Source organism: Capricornis sumatraensis, chromosome 2 (genome assembly GCF_032405125.1).
Source record: "Capricornis sumatraensis isolate serow.1 chromosome 2, serow.2, whole genome shotgun sequence".
Lineage (NCBI taxonomy): Eukaryota > Metazoa > Chordata > Mammalia > Artiodactyla > Bovidae > Capricornis > Capricornis sumatraensis.
Genome location: NC_091070.1, coordinates 214,237,388 through 214,259,032, shown reverse-complemented (window position 1 = coordinate 214,259,032; position 21,645 = coordinate 214,237,388). Strand labels below are relative to the sequence as shown.

Sequence of the window (21,645 nt, the reverse complement as noted above, 5' to 3'; positions counted from 1 at the left end):
GGAGGGTACCTATCACAGGAGCAGAAGCATTTCTAGTATATTAAAGGAGAGATATAACGGCTCTTCCTTGGCAGTAGAGCACCTGATAGGGTGGGTTTACCATGCTTCACTCAATAATTGGGAGAGATTGTTGATGCTGCTGCTGCTTTTGTTCATCTGTTTTTCTAACGTCCCATCTCGTAAACACTGACCTTGAATCGTGCGCTCGGAGATGTACTTCTCCAGCTGATTCCGGAGCTTTGCCTCCACTGTGGGGTGCCCGTGGCAGCCGTTGTCCACAAGCAGCAGGTGGGTGTGGTTGTTGTCCAGGATGTACAGAGGGTCTCTCTTGAAGTCATCCATAATGTACTGAGCTGAAAAATATCCCTGAAAAGCACACGGCAACTTGTCTTTGAGACTTACTTGTTGGCCAAAATGCCTGATGACATCTTTCTGGGTTCACAAAAGGCTGACTCTCTGGGTTCAACTATATTGAGGCCTCTTTCCAGATTTCCTAAGGGCAGAAAGGTCTTAAAAATCTTATAGTTCAGGCCATCATTTTAAATATGAGGAAATGAAGGTTCGGAATAATTGGATCACTTCCCTAATGTCACATAAATGACCGGTGGCCGTGTAAGAATCACATTCCCAATCCAGTTCTTGTTCCATCGCCCTGTGCTCTTTTGTATAAATTCACTGAAACGGATAGCATTTGGGAAAGTGTGTGTGTGCGTGTCCAGACATACATATTTGTGTGCATGTGGATATGGTAGAGGTGGCTATTGATATACACATATTTGTCTAGAATCCATCATATGCTAAGACCTATGCCAGGGTCTAGGGATTAGAAAATGAATAAAATGGAGTCTTAGCTCTTGAGGAGCACATAGTTACAGGATTATGAAAAGAGGTAATTAAACGTATACTTCATCATAAGACTTAGTACCAGAGAATAAAAAACTAAAGAACTGACTCTAATAGGATTTGCTGGGGACAAATTTTCATGAACAAAACACATCTATTGGTAACTCCCTCACAGAACTCCTTTGATTATGTCATCTTCATTTTTAATTCCTGAGGTTCCAAAGGAACCTTGTAAGGCCAACTTCCTACGAGCTGATGGCATCCCAGACCCCCGTGCCAGGGTCACTCTCTGCTGTGACCCCGCAGACCTCCTCATATCCTGCCCATACCTCCACATCACAATTCCTGATGAGGGTGTCCCTGTTGGAGACCATGCCCCAAGCAGCGATGCCAATGGCCACAATGTTCTCCTCCGAATTCCTGCTGATGGTGTTATCTCTCACCACCTCCCCGATGAACTTCATCAGCCCATAGTGGGTGCCTCCAGTGAGAATCCACGCACCTGCCAACAAGAGAGGAGAACAGAGGCTCGGAATAAGTTTTTCATCCTGTACTCAATCCCCAAAGAAGCCCCACCTGTGAGCACCAGGACCCAGCATCGCCGGCCACACTTTGGACTACGTTCAACCTACGACATGGACTTAGGAAAGAGAAGAGGATGTCTGAGTGTCTAAGAGATGCTGCTTAAAAAGATAGAGATTCTAGACCCCACCCTAGACTCACATCATCAGACTCTCTGGGAGGCAGGGCCAAGGAATCTGTCCCTTTAATCACCTCTCGGGTAAATCTTTTCATGCCTAATAAGCACCTGCCCTTAGCTGTTAAGCAAGTTAAGCAATGTTGTCATGGAAAGTGGAACGCTCTGCTCCCACACCTCCCACCCCCATGGATCTGGAGTGATCTTCCTAGCAGGACCTGGTGCCTACCATTTAACTTTGAGCTTCCCTAGTGGCTCAGATGGTAAAGAATCTGCCCGCAATGTGGGAGACCTGGGTTTGATCCATGGGTCAGGAAAATCCCCAAGAGAAGAGAATGGCAACCGACTCCAGTATTCTTGCTTGGAGAATCCCATGGACAGAGGAGCCTGGTGGGCTACAGTCCATGGGATCTTCTAGCATGACCCTGATGCCTACAATTTAACTTTAAAATCGCACAAGCTTACACACTGGTGTTTGAAGGTTTCTATTTGATGATCTTTGCAAGGCCAAGAGTTTTTCACAGCTTTGTTTTCAAAACTGTAGTAAACAAAATACCTAAAAATATGATTTCACACAATAATGGAATCTAAAGTTGAAAATGTGCCTAGGCCAGTGTGCCACCCAGGCAGGAATCTATCCCTGAATTCTGAGGAGTCGAGAGGCAGCCCCCTCCCCCAACTGTTAGAAAATCCCCTTGTTCATTGTTGTCTCCATTCTCCACTTTTGTTACTGACTTCCCGACAGAGAGCTACTTTAGTCATCTCCCACATAAAAGTCCTTCCAATATTTTACGGTAAACGTGATGTAGTCCCTAGAACATTCAGATCCCATTCCTTTGGCCAGTTCTCACAAGATGTGAATTCCAGACCCCCTGGCACCCAGTCTCCTTCCTGCAGACAGATTTCAGTTGTCAATACCCCCATTTCAAATGAGGGAATGGGAGACAAAGCAGCTCTCCACATGGCTGACCCAGAGTACAAGAAGACAATGAACCCCCAGCCCCGGCCATTCACTTCATCTAAGAAGAATCCTGGCCTGGGGACTTTTGTCTGCTTTGTTCTACTCTATTTATTCCCAGTACCTAAAACAATTTCTGACACATGGCAGGCATATAAGAAGTATTTGCTGAAGGAATGCATTATGCATGTTCAGATTTAGTGGTGAGGAAGTCAGCTGCTGGGTTTCATAACAAAGCATCTACTGTGGTCCCATCTGGTTGATCAGGAAATTAAGAATAAATATGGGGAGAAACCACCCTTTCTTCTTGATTTTAAGAAAAAGCATATTTAGAATAAGGCATGCTACCTTAGTTCTGTCAACTAATATTCTTAATAAAAATGTTTTCAAGGGACTTCCCTGGTGGTCCAGGGGTTAAGTTTCCAAGTCCCCACTGCAGGGGGCAAGGGTTCAATCCCTGATCAGGTGGGGAACTAAGATCTGTATGCTATGCAGCATGGCCAATAAATAAATAAATGTAAAAATTGATGCCCCAAAAATCCATGATGAACAAAAAAAATTAAGTTCTTAAAATCTTAGCATTAGATAAACTAATAAAATAGATATTAGACTTTGATGAACAGAATCAAATCTCAAGGAACTATTAGTCAAGCTCAAGTGAAAGGAATTCTGTTAAAAAAAAAAAGTTGCCTATAGTCTTCAAAAATGTCTTGAAAGGCCAAAAAGATTAAAGAACATTTCCAGAGGAGAGAAAGCTTTTCAGTTTTCTATGCTATGAAAAGCTAAATGGATTGGAATCCAGGTGGAGAAAAAAAAAAACAAGTAAGTTTTTTTGCTCTGAAGAATATTGTTGGGATAATTAGCAAAATTAAAACAAGAATCTTTTGTTAGATAACTGTACTGGTCAATGTGAACTTCCTCAGGTTTGAAAGTTATACCAGTTACATGAGAAAACAGGCTTGTTCTTCAGAGACATGTGCTAATGTGTGTGCTTAAGGGCTAAAGCTCATGATACTTAAAATTTACTCTCAAAGGATTTTTCTTTGTGGGGGGGGGGGAGGCTATTGCACCCCACAGTTTGGGGATCTTAATGCCCTGACTAGAGGTTGAACCTGTGCCCTCTACAGTGGAAATTCAGAGTCCTAACCACTCTTACTCCTTGGAAGAAAAGTTATGACCAACCTAGATAGCATATTCAAAAGCAGAGACATTACTTTGCCGACTAAGGTCCGTCTACTCAAGGCTATGGTTTTTCCTGAGGTCATGTATGGATGTGAGAGTTGGACTGTGAAGAAGGCTGAGTGCCGAAGAATTGATGCTTTTGAACTGTGGTGTTGGAGAAGACTCTTGAGAATCCCTTGGACTGCAAGGAGATCCAACCAGTCCATTCTGAAGGAGATCAGCCCTGGGATTTCTTTGGAAGGAATGATGCTAAAGCTGAAGCTCCAGTACTTTGGCCACCTCATGCGAAGAGTTGACTCATTGGAAAAGACTCTGATGCTGGGAGGGATTGGGGGCAGGAGGAGAAGGGGACGACAGAGGATGAGAGGGCTGGATGGCATCACTGACTCGATGGACATGAGTCTGAGTGAACTCCGGGAGTTGGTGATGGACAGGGAGGCCGGGCGTGCTGCGATTCATGGGGTCGCAAAGAGTTGGACACGACTGAGCAACTGAACTGAACTGAACTGAACCACTGTATGAGATGGTTAGGTAGCATCACCAAAGAGTCAGACACAACTGAGCAACTGAATAACAACAAAACTCGATTAACAAGAACGTGGGCAAACTCCGGGAGCTAACAGAGGACAGGGAAGCCCGGCATGCTGCAGTCCATGGGATTGCAAAGAGTCGGCTAGACTTAGCAACCGAACAATAACAACAATAACCACTGGACTACCGGGGAATCCCTCAAGCGATTTTTAAAATCATAATACATGAATATCTAAAGAGAGGGAGAAGACAAACATGAGAAATTTTTAACAATTGGTAAATTTAAGTGAAGGCTGTACAGATATTCACTGGATTATTCTTACAACTCTCTGTAGGTTTAAAATTTATCATAACAAAAAAATCAAAAAAGAAAAAATAAGCAAAATATTTCAAATAACAAAGCCAGGGTTCTGTGTTGTGATCCCCATCAGACACTCACCTGGCCCTCACAACCTGCCAGGCACAGTCACTTTTTTCAAAGCATATTATTGCTCCCCAAATGAAACAGCAAACATTAAACTTCCTTTTTTTTGATTGGCCAGAATACTCTGAGTATTTTATGTAAAAACGACTAAATGAAAACGTTAGGTTAAGAGAAACATGCAACTACCCACATGCAATTTCCTGAGCTCTGATTAAGGAAATCCCTCCTCCCTCCCCCACCGCACCCCACCCTACCCCCCGGAGTTCCGGATCTCTTTCCTCATTTAAGGATCTTGTTTCTAAATAAGATGAGGATTAATCACACAGCTCTAGAGTATCTGCAGTCTTGCGCATGAATGGCAGAGGACAGTTTCGTCCAGTCTCTGAAGACGCGGCGCAGCCTGGACCGACAAACCCGTGGACGCCACGTCCCCGCCCGGGACGGTCCCTTCGGCCACCGCGGACCCCGCGCACCTTTCGACTGCGCGATGTAGATCAGGCGGCTGAAGATCTTGCGCATGCGCGGCTTCAGGGCGAAGTTTTTGGCGCCGCCAGTCACGGAAATGACCAGGTTGGGTGTTTTCAGGTGCCAGTGCTGGGTCAGCAGCTCATACAGCGTCTCCGCGTCCGTGTCGCAGGACAGTCGGATATACTGTGGGGAAGGACAGAAGCATCAGGGTCGGCAGGTGCTCTCCTGATGGCGGGGGCGTGGCCCGGTCTACCTGTTCCTTTGGGACGGGAGCGCACGGCCGGTGACGAAGGTCCCCTTGGGGCAGTGGAAGGGGACGTGGGTGCCCCTGCAGGGACACCCAAGCCAGCTGGAGAGCTGGAGACTTCATCCTAAAGGCGGTGTTCTAAGCAGAGGGATTTACATTTCAGGGAGCCCTCCGGCAGGAGTGCTAACTACAGACTGTGAGCCAAGATAGGTGGGGAGGCAAGACAGTGGTGGCCCATCCCGAGACAGAGGCCTTGGGAAGAGACAGAGTGGACAGAGGAGAATTTAAAGAAACTGTTAATAATGGCCAGCCGAAAACGGGCACCTGCCATCTGCCTCTGAAAGGGAAAATATTAGTCGTGTCGTGTCCGACTCTTTGTGACCCCATGGACTATAGCCCGCCAGGCTCCTCTGTTCTTGGAATTCTCTAGGCAAGAATATTGGAGTGGGTTGCCATTCCCTTCTGCAGAGGATCTTCCCAACCCAGGGACTGAACCCAGGTCTCCTGCGCTGCAGGCAGACTCTTTACTCTCTGAGCCACCAGGGAAGCCCCTAAAGGGTGGTATGGTTGCACTGGGGAGGCCGGTAGGTGGCAGGGGGAGAGGAAGAAGAAAGGCTTCCCTGATCGGGAATCAAACCCCAGCCGCGGCAGTGAGTTCAGGGTGGAGATCAAGAGTGAAACTCTCTGTGCTCTGGGGAAAACCCACAGAACAGGGCTTCAGACAGGTATTTTCAGCATAGTATATGAGCCCCAATTCTTGCATCTTCTCATATCTACAAAAGCACTAAAATCGTTCATGGAGACACCTGCTTCTCATGACTAGCAGCAAGCGTCTACCAAAGTGGGTGCCTGACCGCACGTACCCCCTTCACTAAAATCGTATGTAACACTGACCTCGCCCCCTACCTCTTTGGAGCAGCTCCTCAGAGCTATCTGAGATGCTGTCTCCTTGGCTATAGTCCTCATTTGCCCCCAATGAAACTTAACTCACAACTCTGAAGTTTTCCTTTTTGTTTCCATTCGACACAATCCATTAAACAGCTTTGTAATATGCTGTGTGAGAGCCTGCAGTGTCGGTGTGCAAAGGAAAATGTCACCTTATTCAAGGCCAGGTGTACTCTCGAGAATGCCATATGCCACACTAAACCACAGATGCATTTGTCGGGCATTCTGTAGCAGGGAGGGTCAACGAGGATATCACATGAGCCTGCGCTGTGCCTGGAGAGAGGACACTAGGTGGCAAGCCAGCCATCCTGGGGTCACGGGCCAATATTTCCAGAATGAGCCAAGCCCCATGACAACCATTGTCAAAGGCCACCTTATTTGTCAAGAGCCAGCCTGTCCCTAACCAGCCAGCTCCCATCTCTATGTTAAGTAACATGCATACCATATAGAACCAAAGACTTAATGCCAACCCTTCTGTTAGGAATTTTCTTTGTCCTGAGGCTATAAAAATTGGCTGCAAGCCCACCAAAGCATCAGCTCTCCCTTGAAAGCACCTCAGGATCGGCCTGCTGTTCCCGTAGCATCTCCCGCTCTATTCTCCCTTAGGCGGTCATCTCTCCCTGGTCTGGCAGAAAGTCAGCCTGCTGTCATTGCAGCACCTCTCCCTGCCTCAGTCCTTTGTTCTCAGTGAATCTTCTCTTCTGAAATACTCTGTGTCTGGAAATTCTTTTCCAGCCCATGCCCACAGTCGTAACATTTGGTGGCCCATATGGGAACTGAACTCGCCACCTTGGCGTTACCAACACCTTTCAGATGGAACTCATTCTGCTCTTTCCTCGCTACTCACTACTGCCTTAACAATCACCTGAGAAGTGTTGCCAAGGCACGTAATCTAATCACAGCCCTTGATTATTCACAAGATTTACTTTTCTGCAATCACGTTTGAGTTGACAACCCATCTCTTCTGCTTTCATACATACTATCAGGCAATTTGAAGTAACTCGAGATACTTCAGTAGCCTATGATAGCATATGGATTAGCTAGTTCAAGTAGAAAACCATTGCTTACCTTCCCTTTCTTCCCCTGAGTCTCAAACTGAATATCTCCAAAAGCATCGGTGGGAAGTTCCTTTGTGTGTTTCTTGTAATTCCATTTCTCGTTTTGGTTGATCTGGGTGCCTTCTATGTGTTGGTTCTGGGCGTAGCCACACTTGCACACATTCTCCCTGAGCAGGAGGATATTGACAGGAAGGAACAGATTTCATTAAACCTACCTAAATGTTTCATCACGTCTCTTAGACCACACATGATTAGCTTAAATCAACACAAAAAGAGATTTTAGCATAACATCTAATTTCCAGACTATTTTCATCATCTCGGTTGTTTAAAAACTATCTTGATGTTTTATCCCTGTGCCATGGAAGATTCAGGCAGTACACTGCGCTTGCATCTCCACTGAGAAAGAAGAAAGCAGGAATGCAGGGAGGCATGGGAATAAGAGACAGAGAAGACTTCTTGAGCCTTCACACACTCTGGCCATAGCCCTAACTATTCTAGACTCCCAGCCACTTATCTCTCAGGTTCTGCAGGGCTCTTCCTCTTCTTTAGAGTAAATTTCTTCATTTAGGTTAAAATAACTCGGGTTCCTTGTAACTGAAAGTCTTAACTACTAACACTGTGTATGTGTGTGTGTGTAGGTATGTTCAGTCGCTCACTAACATCCGACTCTTGCAACCCTGTGGACTGGAGCCTGCCAGGGTCCTCGGTCCATGGGATTTCCCAGGCAACAATACGGGAGTGGGTTGCCATTGCCTGCTCCCCAAGAGCTTCCCGACCCAGGAATCAAACCCATGTCTCCTGCATTGCAGATGGATTCTTTACCACTGCGCCACCAGGGAAACCCAAATCTTAATTACTTTAGGGTACAGAAATTATCTGAATTGATATCAAAACATTCGATATTTTCTGGAGTTATAAAAATTGAGCTAGAACCTAGAATCCAAAATCATTCCTCCACCAGTAACCTTGCCTCTTTTTTTGGAACAGGTGTCTCAGGCATCACTCGGTTTGGCCGAGAAAAATTTTTAAAAAAGTCAACTGGACTTGACTGCAGCTGCTTTAGTCTTTTGTCTGACTAGCCCTGGGGCACTTCCCGAGCTGAGGCTGCTCCTGGTGGTTTCAGGATCCTCCCCACTATTGTGGTCCAAGTTGGCTTCCTCCCCTCTCTCTTTAGCTGTTTCTGTCCCACTATCCTTTGGGGTCCTTCCACACCCACCCGAGTTCATTGCAGGATTGGGGAGGGAAGTCCCTGTCCCATCTGTCTTTGCTACAACTGAAGAGTGACTCTCGAACCCTTTTCCCTTTCAAGAATAGGGGTGTGTTTTGGGTCACCTCCAATGAGAAGCTTGTCTGGCTCCATCTTGATGATTGGGTTCAGTTCAGTTCAGTCACTCAGTCGTGTCCGACTCTTTGCGACCCCATGAACCACAGCACACCAGGCCTCCCTGTCCATCACCATCACCAGGAGTCTACCCAAACCCATATCCATTGTGTCAGTGATGCCATCCAACCATCTCATCCTCTGTTGTCCCCTTCTCCTCCTGCCCTCAATCGTTCCCAGCATCAGGGTCTTTTCAAATGAGTCAACTCTTCGCATGAGGTGGCCAGAGTATTGGAGTTTTAGCTTCAGCATCAGTCCTTTCAATGAATACCCAGGACTGATCTCCTTTAGAATGGACTGGTTGGATCTCCTTGCAGTCCAAGGGACTCTCAAGAGTCTTCTCCAACACCACACTTCAAAAGCATCAATTCTTCAGCACTCAGCTTTCTTCACAGTCTAACTCTCACATCCCTACATGACTACTGGAAAAACCATAGCCTTGACTAGATGGACCTTTGTTGGCAAACTAATGTCTCTGCTTTTTAATATGCTGTCTAGGTTGGTCATAACTTTCCTTCCAAGGAGCAAGCGTCTTTTAATTTCATGGCTGCAATCACCATCCACAGTGATTTTCAAGCCCAGAAAAATAAAGTCAGCCACTGTTTCCACTGTTTCCCCATCTATTTGCCATGAAGTGATGAGACCGGATGCCATGATTTTAGTTTCTGAATGTTGAGTTTAAGCCAACTTTTTCACTCTCTTCTTTCACTTTCATCAAGAGGCTTTTTAGTTCTTCTTCACTTTCTGCCATAAGGGTGGTGTCATCTGCATATCTGAGCACCAATGCACATGAATTAGTCTACAAATGGAGAGGAGGCGGGAAGAATGCCAGGAAGGCGTTAGCACAGATACTTGGAGAAGGCATAGAAGTGACAGAGAGGGGGGATGGAGAGGATTAGGAGAGAGTCAGGATGCTAGTTCTACCCCTTGGGACAAGTCAGAATCCCACAGAACTACACTGGATGTGACAGTTGGACTGTGAAGAAGGCTGAGCGCTGAAGAATTGATGCGTTTGAACTGTGGTGTTGGAGAAGACTCTTGAGTGTCCCTTGGACTGCAAGGAGATCCAACCAGTCCATTCTAAAGGAGATCAGCCCTGGGATTTCTTTGGAGGGAATGATGCTAAAGCTGAAACTCCAGTACTTTGGCCACCTCATGCAAAGAGTTGACTCATTGGAAAATCCTCTGATGCTGGGAGGGATTGGGGGCAGGAGGAGAAGGGGACGACAGAGGATGAGATGGCTGGATGGCATCACGGACTCGATGGATGTGAGTCTGAGTGACCTCCGGGAGTTGGTGATGGACAGGGAGGCCTGGCGTGCTGCAATTCATGGGGTCGCAAAGAGTCGGACACGACTGAGCAACTGAACTGAACTGAATATAGTAGCTGCTAGCCATGTGTGGCTGTTTAATTTAACTTGAAAATTCAGCTCCTTGGTTGCACTAGCCAATTTCAAATGCTCATATGGGCTGATGCAGGTAAAGAATATTCCCATTATAGTAGAAAGGACCATCGCACAGAGCCCATTACAGCAAAAGCAAAGTTCTTCCTGTCTCTACCTAGAACCCAGGATAGCTGAGGCAGTGAGAACTGAGGAAAACAAACCCGGATTCAGGGACGTACAGCCTCGGGAGTGCCAGGAGGCGACCCCTAACTGGGCAGCAGTGTCTCAGAGGGTACCCTCAGCAACAGGGGCCATAGTCCGGCATCACTCTCCTGTGACCACACAAGAAACAAACATCTGAAAGGGGTTAAAGAAGAGAAACATGAGTGGTCTGCGCTTAGCATATACAGGACAACTCTGGGGAGATTTGCAGTAGCTTACATCAGCTGGTGTGCCAAGCAGCAGCCAAATTACAGTATCACTGTTACCAGCCACTCCCCTTGATTCCTTTGTCTGATGAGTGATTTAGATTACTCATCAGATGAAAGTAATAAACATAAGAAGTTGAAAAGCTTATGGAGTCTTGACTCTGGTCCATAACCTTGGGTCTCCTCTGAGACAGGCACTGGGAGACCCCGAGGTGTTCCTGTCCTCAGCTGGTGGTGTGGAGGGTGAGGGCTGCTCGCAGCAAGGCCCTTCATCTGGGGTCAGACCTGAGCTGCAGTCAGACACCCTCAGGTGGGCAGTTGTAGATTTTGCTATCCTCCATCCACTTCTGCTGCAGCTAGTAGAAACACCCATCCTTCCCACACCAGGTCCATATGGACACAACACCCAGTCAGTCCGTTCAGTCGTTCAGGCCTGTCCGACTCTTTGCGACCCCATGGACTGCAGCATACCAGGCTTCCCTGTCCATCAACAACTTCAAGAGTTTATTCAAGCTCATGTCCATTGAGTTGGTGATGCCATCCAACCATCTCATCCTCTGTTGTCCCCTTCTCCTCCTGCCTTCAATCTTTCCCAGCATCAGGGTCTTTTCAAATGAGTCAGTTCTTCACATCAGGTAGCCAGAGTATTGGAGTTTCAGCTTCAGCATCAGTCCTTCCAATGACCCAAGACTGGCCAACTACATATTCCATCACCTTCCCAAGGATTAGAATGGGTCCATGGCCCATGCCAGGCCAATAAAAGCCATGAACTCCAAGATCAAGGTTCCAGGACTTTGGGTAGAATTGCTAGGAACCAGGCCCTCTTACCCTTCACTGGTAAGCTGAAATGGTATCAGCCAGAGTTGTGGTGTCCATTTTGCATTACAAAGGAGGAGCCTTCACACCCAGAGAAGGACAGCCTCACAGATGAAAAAAAGAGGCAGGGTCTTGGTAATATTAAGCCCTGGATCTGGCTGTGCTTTCCAGCACGAGGTCCCATTACAACCACCACTCATTTAAGCCAATTAGATTGGATATCTGCAAATGACAAGGTACTGATGAATACAGTCAGCCCAAGGCAGGGTCATTCTTAGAAGGGGCAGGAGCTGGGCCCAAAAAGAACGCACACATGGTTGCTTCCATGTCCTAACTATTGTAAATAGTGCTGATCTAGAGGGGTGGTCTGGAGGCAGGGGAGGGAGGCTCAAGAAGGAGGTGATATAAGTATAATTATGGCTGATTTGCATTGCTGTATGACAGAAACCATCACATTGCAAATCAATTTTCTCCCAATTAAAAAATAATTTAAAAAAAGAATGCACAAAGAAGCATCAGAAAGCCGGATTCAGTCCTTTATTTCTCTCCTACTAGCAATATGAAAGTGAAAGTGTTAGTCCCTCAGTCGTGTCCGACTCTTTGCCACCCATGGCACCCCATAGCCCGCCAGGCTCCTCTGTCCATGGGATTCTCCAAGCAAGAATACTGGAGTGAGCTGCCATTTCCTTCTCCAGGGGATCTCCCTGACCCAGGGATCGAACCCGCATCTCCTGCATTGCAGGCAGATTCTTAACCATCTGAGTCACAAGGGAAGCCCAGCAATGTGACCCTGGGTAAAACACTGAGCCTCTCCAGGCCTCACTTGACTTGTCAGTCAAATGATAACAGCTACCTTGCAGGGCAGTTGTAGAATTCGTGATCAAGTATGTAAAGTCCCCTGGATACAGTTGACGCTCAATAAATATTGATTGAATGAATGAATGAATCCAAATGGTGTTTACTACCAGTCAAACAAATTAACACAAAATCTTTCAGGGAAATATGGGGGATAGATAGCTGACTCACAGAATTTATACTCTGTCAAAATGCTTCATAATGACTAAGTTTATACCAATGACAAAATAGAAATCTCTTATTTTTTCTGCTGTTCATTTTCTAATTTATACAAAGAAAGAAAGCACATTGACTGAGAACTTTCTATAGTAGGGGTTTTATGAAACATCCCACTGAATCCTTACCACAACCCAGAATGTACACTTTGCTGGATTTCTAGGATAAGAAAATTCAGTTCAGAAGATAATAATTAGTTCAAGTTCATGCAGTGAACAGGCAGCCAACCAAGGTTGGATCTAAGGCTGATTGTAACACCCCTGATCTTGCTGTAATTGCCTCTGGTCAACAGAGAGTCAGTCTTTAAACATAAACTATGGCAGCGACTAAACAATCAATTAACAGCTAGACTACTGTATATAGAAAGGGTAAACAACAAAGTCCTACTGTATAGCCACAGTCAACAGCCAGACAGAGGAGCGGTCAGGTTACCACGTGTGCGCATGCCTGCTGTCGCCTGCCAAGGGCTATGAAATAACAAGGTTTATTGCCACGGCTACTCGGGCGGGCTCCCAGGCTCATGGGAACACCAAGAGAGTGACAGCCTGTCTTGGAACCTTTACCCACTCCGGCCAAAGCTTAAAATATGAAATGATACCTCTCTAGGGACAAGCTGCTTGCCAAATTCTTCCTGCTCGCACACCATTTCTGAGAACTGCAAGATGCAAATAACTTGAATAATGAACTAGCCTGTTGTCATGGTTGTTAATAATTTATCTTTGAACACACTAGCAAAATCAGAGGCAAAAGAGGTGCTTACGTGGCCTTGGAATCTTTGGTAAAGAAGACACACTCCCGTTTCTTAAAATTTGCTTCGATGAAATTCACCAAGTCCTTTGGAGAGAGAACATGGGAACAACACATCACCAATTTGCTCTTAACCCCTGCTGCTCTTCATGAATGGACTGAACCTACTTCAAAGGGTTTAAGGATTCACTGCAGATCGGTGGCACCCAGTATCCCGCCACACATTTAGAGCATACAGAGCTTGTAAAAAAGAGGCATACGTTTAAATTTTTATACCTAAATGTAAATTTTTCTAACAGTTACTTGGCATTATCTTGTAACAAATGTCACACATGCAAAGTATGTTTTTTCAACTCTAAAACAACCAGGAGAAACTAAGGATCTGTTGGTAGCTTAACATAAATAATGTATTACTGCAGATTCCCATTCCTCTAATGCTTGCTTTTCCAAAGACGTAAAGTGCAAACATTCTTTCCAGACTTGCATTTGTCCCTCCACGGGCAGGTGGTCAGATATAGTTCAGTTCAGTTCAGTCGCTCAGTCGTGTCCGACTCTTTGTAGCCCCATGAATTGCAGCACACCAGGCCTCCCTGTCCATCACCAACTCCCAGAGTTCACTCAGACTCATGTCCGTCACGTCCGTGATACCATCCAGCCATCTCATCTTCTGTTGTCCCCTTCTCCTCCTGCCCTCAATCCCTCCCAGCATCAGAGTCTTTTCCAATGAGTCAACTCTCCACATGAGGTGGCCAAAGTATTGGAGTTTCAACTTTAGCATCATTCCTTCCAAAGAACACCCAGGACTGATCTCCTTTAGAATGGACTGGTGGGATCTCCTTGCAGTCCAAGGGACTCTCAAGAGTCTTCTCCAATACCACACTTCAAAAGCAGCAATTCTTCAGCACTCAGCTTTCTTCACAGTCCAAATCTCACATCCATACATGACTACTGGAAAAATCATAGCCTTGACTAGACAGATCTTTGTTGGCAAAGTAATGTCTCTGCTTTTCAATATGCTATCTAGGTTGGTCATCACTTTCCTTCCAAGGAGTAAGCGTCTTTTAATTTCATGGCTGCAGTCACCATCCACAGTAATTTTGGAGCCCCCAAAAATAAAGTCTGAGACTGTTTCCACTGTTTCCCCATCTATTTCCCATGAAGCGATGGGACCAGATGCCATAATCTTCGTTTTCTGAATGTTGAGCATTGAGCGAACTTTTTCGCTCTCCTCTTTCACTTTCATCAAGAGGCTTTTTAGCTCCTCTTCACTTTCTGCCATAAGGGTGGTGTCATCTGCATATCTGAGGTTATTGATATTTCTCCTGGCAATCTTGATTTCAGCTTGTGCTTCTTCCAGCCCAGCGTTTCTCATGATGTACTCTGCATAGAAGTTAAATAAGCAGGGTGACAGTATACAGCCTTGACGTACTCCTTTTCCTATTTGGAACCAATCTGTTGTTCCATGTCCAGTTCTAACTGTTGCTTCTTGACCTGCATATAGGTTTCTCAAGAGGCAGGTCAGGTGATCTGGTATTCCCATCTCTTTCAGAATTTTTCACAGTTTATTATGATCCACACAGTTAAAGGCTTTGGCATAGTCAATAAAGCAGAAATAGATGGTTTTCTGGAACTCTCTTGCTTTTTCCATGATCCAGCAGATGTTGGCAATTTGATCTCTGGTTCCTCTGCCTTTTCTAAAACCAGCTTGAACATCAGGGAGTTCACGGTTCACGTATTGCTGAAGCCTGGCTTGGAGAATTTTGAGCATTACTTTACTAGCATGTGAGATGAGTGCAATTGTGCGCTAGTTTGAGCATTCTTTGGCATTGCCTTTCTTTGGGATTGGAATGAAAACTGACCTTTTCCAGTCCTGTGGCCATTGCTGAGTTTTCCAAATTTGCTGGCATACTGACTGCAGCACTTTCACAGCATCATCTTTCAGGATTTGAAATAGCTCTACTGGAATTCCGTCACCTCCACTAGCTTTGTTCGTAGTGATGCTTTCTAAGGCCCACTTGACTTCACATTCCAAGATGTCTGGCTTTAGATTAGTGATCACATCATCATGATTATCCGGGTCATGAAGATCTTTTTTGTATGGTTCTGTGTATTCTTGCCACCTCTTCTTAATATCTTCTGCTTCTGTTAGGTCCAGACCATTTCTCTCCTTTATCGATCCCATCTTTGGATGAAATGTTCCCTTGGTATCTCTAATTTTCTTGAAGAGATCTCTAGTCTTGCCCATTCTGTTGTTTTCCTTTATTTCTTTGCATTGATCTCTGAGGAAGGCTTTCTTATCTCTTCTTGCTATTCTTTGGAACTCTGCATTCAGATGCTTATATCTTTCCTTTTCTCCTTTGCTTTTCGCCTCTCTTCTTTACACAGCTATTTGTAAGGCTTCCCCAGACAGCCATTTTGCTTTTTTGCATTTCTTTTCCATGGGCATGGTCTTGATCCTTGTCTCCTGTACAATGTCACGAACCTCAGTCCATCATTCATCAGGCACTCTATCTATCTGATCTAGGCCCTTAAATCAATTTCTCACTTCCACTGTATAATCATAAGGGATTTGATTTAGGTTGTGTCTGAATGGTCGAGTGATTTTCCCTACTTTCTTCAATTGAAGTCTGAATTTGGCAATAAGGAGTTCATGATCTGAGCCACAGTCAGCTCCTGGTCTTGTTTTTGCTGACTGTATAGAGCTTCTCCATCTTTGGCTGCAAAGAATATAATCAATCTTATTTCGGTGTTGACCATCTGGTGATGTCCATGTGTAGAGTCTTCTCTTGTGTTGTTGGAAGAGGGTGTTTGCTATGACCAGTGCGTTCTCTTGGCAAAACTCCATTAGCCTTTGCCCTGCTTCATTCCGCATTCCAAGGCCAAATTGGCCTGTTACTCCAGGTGTTTCTTGACTTCCTACTTTTGCATTCCAGTCCCCTATAATGAAAAGGTGGTCTGGTATTCCCATCTCTTTCAGAATTTTCCACAGTTTATTGTGAACCACACAGTCAAAGGCTTTGGCATAGTCAATAAAGCAGAAATAGATGGTTTTCTGGAACTCTCTTGCTTTTTCCATGATCCAGCAGATGTTGGCAATTTGATCTCTGGTTCCTCTGCCTTTTCTAAAACCAGCTTGAACATCAGGGAGTTCACGGTTCACGTATTGCTGAAGCCTGGCTTGGAGAATTTTGAGCATTACTTTACTAGCATGTGAGATGAGTGCAATTGTGCGCTAGTTTGAGCATTCTTTGGCATTGCCTTTCTTTGGGATTGGAATGAAAACTGACCTTTTCCAGTCCTGTGGCCATTGCTGAGTTTTCCAAATTTGCTGGCATACTGACTGCAGCACTTTCACAGCATCATCTTTCAGGATTTGAAATAGCTCTACTGGAATTCCATCACCTCCACTAGCTTTGTTTGTAGTGATGCTTTCTAAGGCCCACTTGACTTCACATTCCAAGATGTTTCCTGTGGTCATGTATGGATGTGAGAGTTGGACTGTGAAGAAGGCTGAGCACCAAAGAATAGATGCTTTTGAACTGTGGTGTTGAAGAAGACTCTTGAGAGTCCCTTGAACTGCAAGGAGATCCAACCAGTCCATTCTGAAGGAGATCAACCGTGGGATTTCTTTGGAAGGAATGATGCTAAAGCTGAAACTCCAGTACTTTGGCCACCTCGTGCAAAGAGCTGACTCATTGGAAAAGACTCTGATGCTGGGAGGGATTGGGGGCAGGAGGAGAAGGGGACAACTGAGGATGAGATGGCTGGATGGCATCACGGACATGATGGATGTGAGTCTGAGTGAACACCGGGAGATGGTGATGGACAGGGAGGCCTGGCGTGCTGCGATTCATGGGGTAGCAAAGAGTCAGACACGACTGAGCAACTGAACCGAACCGAACTGAACTGATAATGAAAAGGACATCTCTTTTGGGTGTTAGTTCTAAAAGGTCTTGTAGGTCTTCATAGAACTGTTGAACATCAGCTTCTTCAGCATTACTGGTTGGGGCATAGACCTGGATTACTGTGATACTGAATGGTTTGCCTTGGAAATGAACAGAGATCCAGGACCTAAGTCTGACACATGATGGAAAACTTCCCTTTAGGTGACAGAAGCAAACCAATTGGCAAAGGTTGAAAACTACTTTGAAACTATGTATACTCCTCAGAGTGGGAGAAGATATTTGCAACATGTATTGATCACCACAGGCTTGGTAAATAGAATGTATAAAGGACGATGGGACACCACGAATAAGACAGACAACGTCATAAGAGAATGGAAGGAGACGTGAACAGGCATTAAATAAAAGAGGTTACACAACCCATAAATGTGTGAGAAGGTGCTCAGCCTCCTCGGGAATGAGGCAAACGTGAAGGGAAACCATGATGACGTCCCACGACACTCACACCAGGCTGGAAAATTTAAGAAAGCATTGGCACCAAAGGCCTGGGAAGGGCTAGGCAGGGGGCCTCAGACCCACTGTGGGTGGCGAGCAAATTGGCACAACTCTGGGAAACTGGCCACCACTGTCCCCTAGAAATAGTTCCTGTGTCCTGGGAATGCCCTGCATGCTCAGATGCCTGGCACAAGGCTGTCAGCTTTAGGGGACTGTCTTGCCCCGTGGAGGTGGGGTTGGCAGCCCAAACCCACTTCCGTTAGGTCACTGGGCACCCACAGTTCTCAGACAACGTCCTGTGGTTTTTCCTCCTGTGTTTGCACCAAAGCCAAGCCTGACTCCTCATCCCCTACAACAAGACCACCACAAAAATGCAGGGGACAGTTCCTGTCCTAGGAAAAGGTCCACCATGCCTTCAGCAGTCTCCTCAGCCATCTGGCGCCCACCACTGTACGTTCTGAGACATCAGAGAATGGGAACCACATGCCCCCTTTACCTGGCCTTTGAAATGATGTTTCACCATAAATCCTGTGTCTTAACCCCAGTTCCTATTAGGGAGAGGTGTTCACCTTCACCCACCAGCCTCAACCCAGAGAACATTCTCCAGGGACCAACTCACATCCCAGAAGGTTCAGAATGGCCCTGCTCCTAATAGCGAAATCAGAAACTCAAATGTTCATCCCCCTTAAGCTGGACGAAGGAGCATGAGAGAAAGCCCAGCCCAGCAGGATTGAATCAACAGCCACTACACATGGTCACTCAGAGAACCACGTACATAGGACGTTAGCGAGAAACCGAACCCACAGAGGAGTACTGATGGTAGGGTTCCACAAATGTCAAAACAGACAAAACGGAACCATCCATTGTTTACACACATATATTCAAACCATAAGCTTATGAATAAAAGCAAGGAATGAGGAACACAAAATTCAGGAGAGTGTGGAGGGCTTTGACATGGGGAGGGGGGGCACATGAGAGTCTCCTGAAAAGTGCTGGTGATGGGTACAAGAGTGTTAGTTGTATTGTTTCTCCTTAGGCTGGGAATCTAGGTTTGTAGGTTCTTTTCTACCAATATTAATAATAAAAATGTAGAAAGCAAAAATAAATCTTATATCCTCTGAATGAATAAGTTTTGAAGCCCTGTGATGTCCTTTCCTCCTCATAACTTTTTCTAACTCCTCACTAGTTTTAAGTCTACTTCACACAGAAAAAGAAAACTCCACAGGATATATAAGCTTATACGTATAAGCTTTTGAAATCGATGATGGTGATGGAGAAGGGGTGGGGATAAAAACTATCATGTTGCTAATAGTTCCCTCTGCAAAATGCGCTTTGCAGAAGTGTGTGTTCTCAGGGATAAAGAGGACCCTCAGAACTGGGATGCACTTGCGTGGTCTCAGAAATCCTACCCACATGACTGCTGGCATCTGTGAGCAGAGTGGGAAATCCATCCAGAAACTCCAGGGGAGCCCATGAGCAGAACAAGAAAGAGTCAGTCTCCGCCCGCCAGCAGCTCCCACGATTGCCTCCACGTGGGATCCGGAAAGACCTTTTCTGCCTTCCCAGGGGTCTCGCACTGCTGGAGGCCAGAGGAGGGGGCACTGGAGAAGCCACCAGCGTCCTCTGCCCATGGTGTAATTCTCACAGGGCCAGGGTGACTGCGGCAGTTACAAAATCTAAGTAGGCATTGGGTGGTGAGAATAGCAAGAGCCTGGGTACCCAGAGAACCTCATCCCACAGATCAAAATACTGGCATGGGGACTTTCCTGGCCCTGTGGTTAAGACTCTGAGCATCCACTGCAAGGAGCACAGGTTCGATCCCTGGGGAAGGGAAATAAGATCGTGCATGGCCAGGGGCTAGGCCAAAATAAATAAATAAATAGCTTTAAAAAAAAATAATGACATGCCCAGCACCTCAGAAGCCCCAGCCCAGTCCCTCCTCCTCCTTCCCTTTTCCAGAGTCAGCCACCACCCCGACTTTCATCACTGTGGCTGAGGGGGACCTTGGTATCAGACTGGAATGTTGTCTTTATTTCCTGACACGTGAGAGTGTTCGCTAGGACCTGAGACTGAGCGGAAACCCTGCGGGCATCACTGGAGGTGCAGGTGGGACTGGATGGGAGGGGCGTGCTCCCATCCCATCAGGCAGATGGGAGAGCCTGAAGGCAGAGAGGAGCCTTCTGCCCACTCACTCCTCCCCGCCCCGAGTCCTAAGCAACTCAGTGTGCAGGGACACAGGATGGCGAGAAGTGAGACAAGTTCCAAAGAAAAGGGCTAGAAGCTACAGCCACAACAAATGCGGACGAGAATGAGCCACCAGCCACGGAATTAAATAAAAGGACTTCAGAACTCACGTCTAAGGTGAACCCACAGGGCTGGAAGCAAGAACACCAAGCGTTACGGAGTGAAAAACAGATATTCACAGTATGGTATTTCACCGTCATGTGTAAAATAGATACCATATATAAAATAGCCAGTGGGAATTTGCTGTATGACTCAGGGAGCTCAAACCGGTGCTCTGTGACAACCTAGAGGGGTGGGATGGGGTGGGAGGTGGGAGGGAGGTTCCAGAGCCAGGAGACATATGTATACCTATGGTTGAATCATGTTGATGTACGGCAGAAACCAACACAATATTGTAAAGCAATTATCCTCCAATTAAAAATAAATATTTTTTAAAGTGCGGTATTTAAAATGTTATATAGGTCAGTTACTGGTGCACTCTTGAATGGATAAGCAAGGTCCTACTGTATAGTACAGAGAACTATTTGCAATATCCTGTAATAAACCATAATGAAAAATATGAAAATGTGCGTGTGTGTGTGTGTGTGTACGTGTTAACTGAATCACTCTGCTGTACAGCAAAAATCAACACATTGTCAATCAATTACACTTCAATAAAATCTGTTTTTTAAAGGCGCAAAACAAACGCATTCCTTAACAACGTAAGGTTACAGTTACAATCTTTAAAACAGGAATGCTTGACAAACAACACAGAAAAGAAAACGTCTCTACGTTCGACAACGATAACCCACAGACAAGAGTGAGATGAGACATGACCTTTTTAAAGGAGTACGGGTCCCCAAAGAACCTTAACTGCGTGCTGAAGGGGGCGCGCGGTTAACTCACGCTCTCGGTGTAGGACACGTCGGTGCTCCGGGACGTGCTGGAGTACAGCGTCCGCGTGCTGTCGGGCGTGCCGTTCCCCCTTTTCCTCACGCTGAACCGTGCGCCCTTGAAGGACATCTCTTCTCCTGTGGACAAAGCGGAGCGGGGGAAATGGGGTCACCAACGTGGACAGGCTTCACTGAAGGCTTTACCGCAGTGCCCTCCCCGAGCCCCTCCCGTCTCGCCGTCTGCTGCCCCCAGAGCCCCACCCCTACCTGATCCCCGCCACCGGGCCCCCCAACGGGGTAATTGTCCCCGCGACTCTGCTCTCCTCGCTTCCTCTCTCCTCCGGGACCCAGCCTGAGTTCAGCCCCTCCGTATGCTTTCTCTGGCCCTTCCCTCGTGGGCAGGGCCACTCCAGGGCCACTCCAGGTCCCCCCCTTGTCTGGGGGGTGGGATCCATCATTCCTGACCACCATATAAGAGGGGAAAGGATGGCTCCTTTCAAGCTGATGGCTTTGGAGAGAGCTGTAACCAGCGGCTTACAGCAAGAAGATCAGCTGACAGGCAGGAGAGAGGACTCCTGCCCTGATCCAGTCACAGGAAGGGGGAGGAGGGCTTTGATCGCAGGGGCAGTAGGGCCCGAGGACCAGTGAGCTCCGGGTCCCCGGGACACTTGGAGCCAGCACACAGGTCCCAGGGGTCCCTGACAACTTCCTGCCAGGCTCCAGGAGCAGGCCATGAGCCGAAGGTATCATAGAAGACTCAATTGCCGTGGAGATGCCCCCAGATGCTCCCTGCTCTTTTGGGGATCTGAGTCTCCCATCCCAGCTTCAGGAGCAACCTGTCCCTCTTGTCTCCCGAACATTATCTCAGACCTGTATCCACCAACAGCTACATCACATCCCTGGGTGGTCAAGCAGACACAGCAAACATGGGTTCCTAGAACAAAGGCATCA

The 21,645-nt window shown here is 46.5% G+C and overlaps 1 protein-coding gene across 1 annotated transcript in view; it reads right to left on the bottom strand.

Annotated features, from left to right (window-relative positions):
- The window catches only part of TRPM8 (transient receptor potential cation channel subfamily M member 8), a 95,056-nt gene extending 74,232 nt beyond the window's left edge, over positions 1 to 20,824 (bottom strand). The window contains exons 1-6 of the mRNA XM_068965093.1: positions 20,708 to 20,824; positions 13,195 to 13,268; positions 7,364 to 7,520; positions 5,109 to 5,286; positions 1,173 to 1,345; positions 192 to 366 (exon numbers count right to left, since the gene is read on the bottom strand). Of these exons, the coding sequence (XP_068821194.1) occupies positions 192 to 366; positions 1,173 to 1,345; positions 5,109 to 5,286; positions 7,364 to 7,520; positions 13,195 to 13,268; positions 20,708 to 20,824 (874 nt within the window). The remainder of the gene's footprint in view (positions 1 to 191; positions 367 to 1,172; positions 1,346 to 5,108; positions 5,287 to 7,363; positions 7,521 to 13,194; positions 13,269 to 20,707) is intronic.
- Between the last annotated feature and the right edge of the window lie 821 nt (positions 20,825 to 21,645).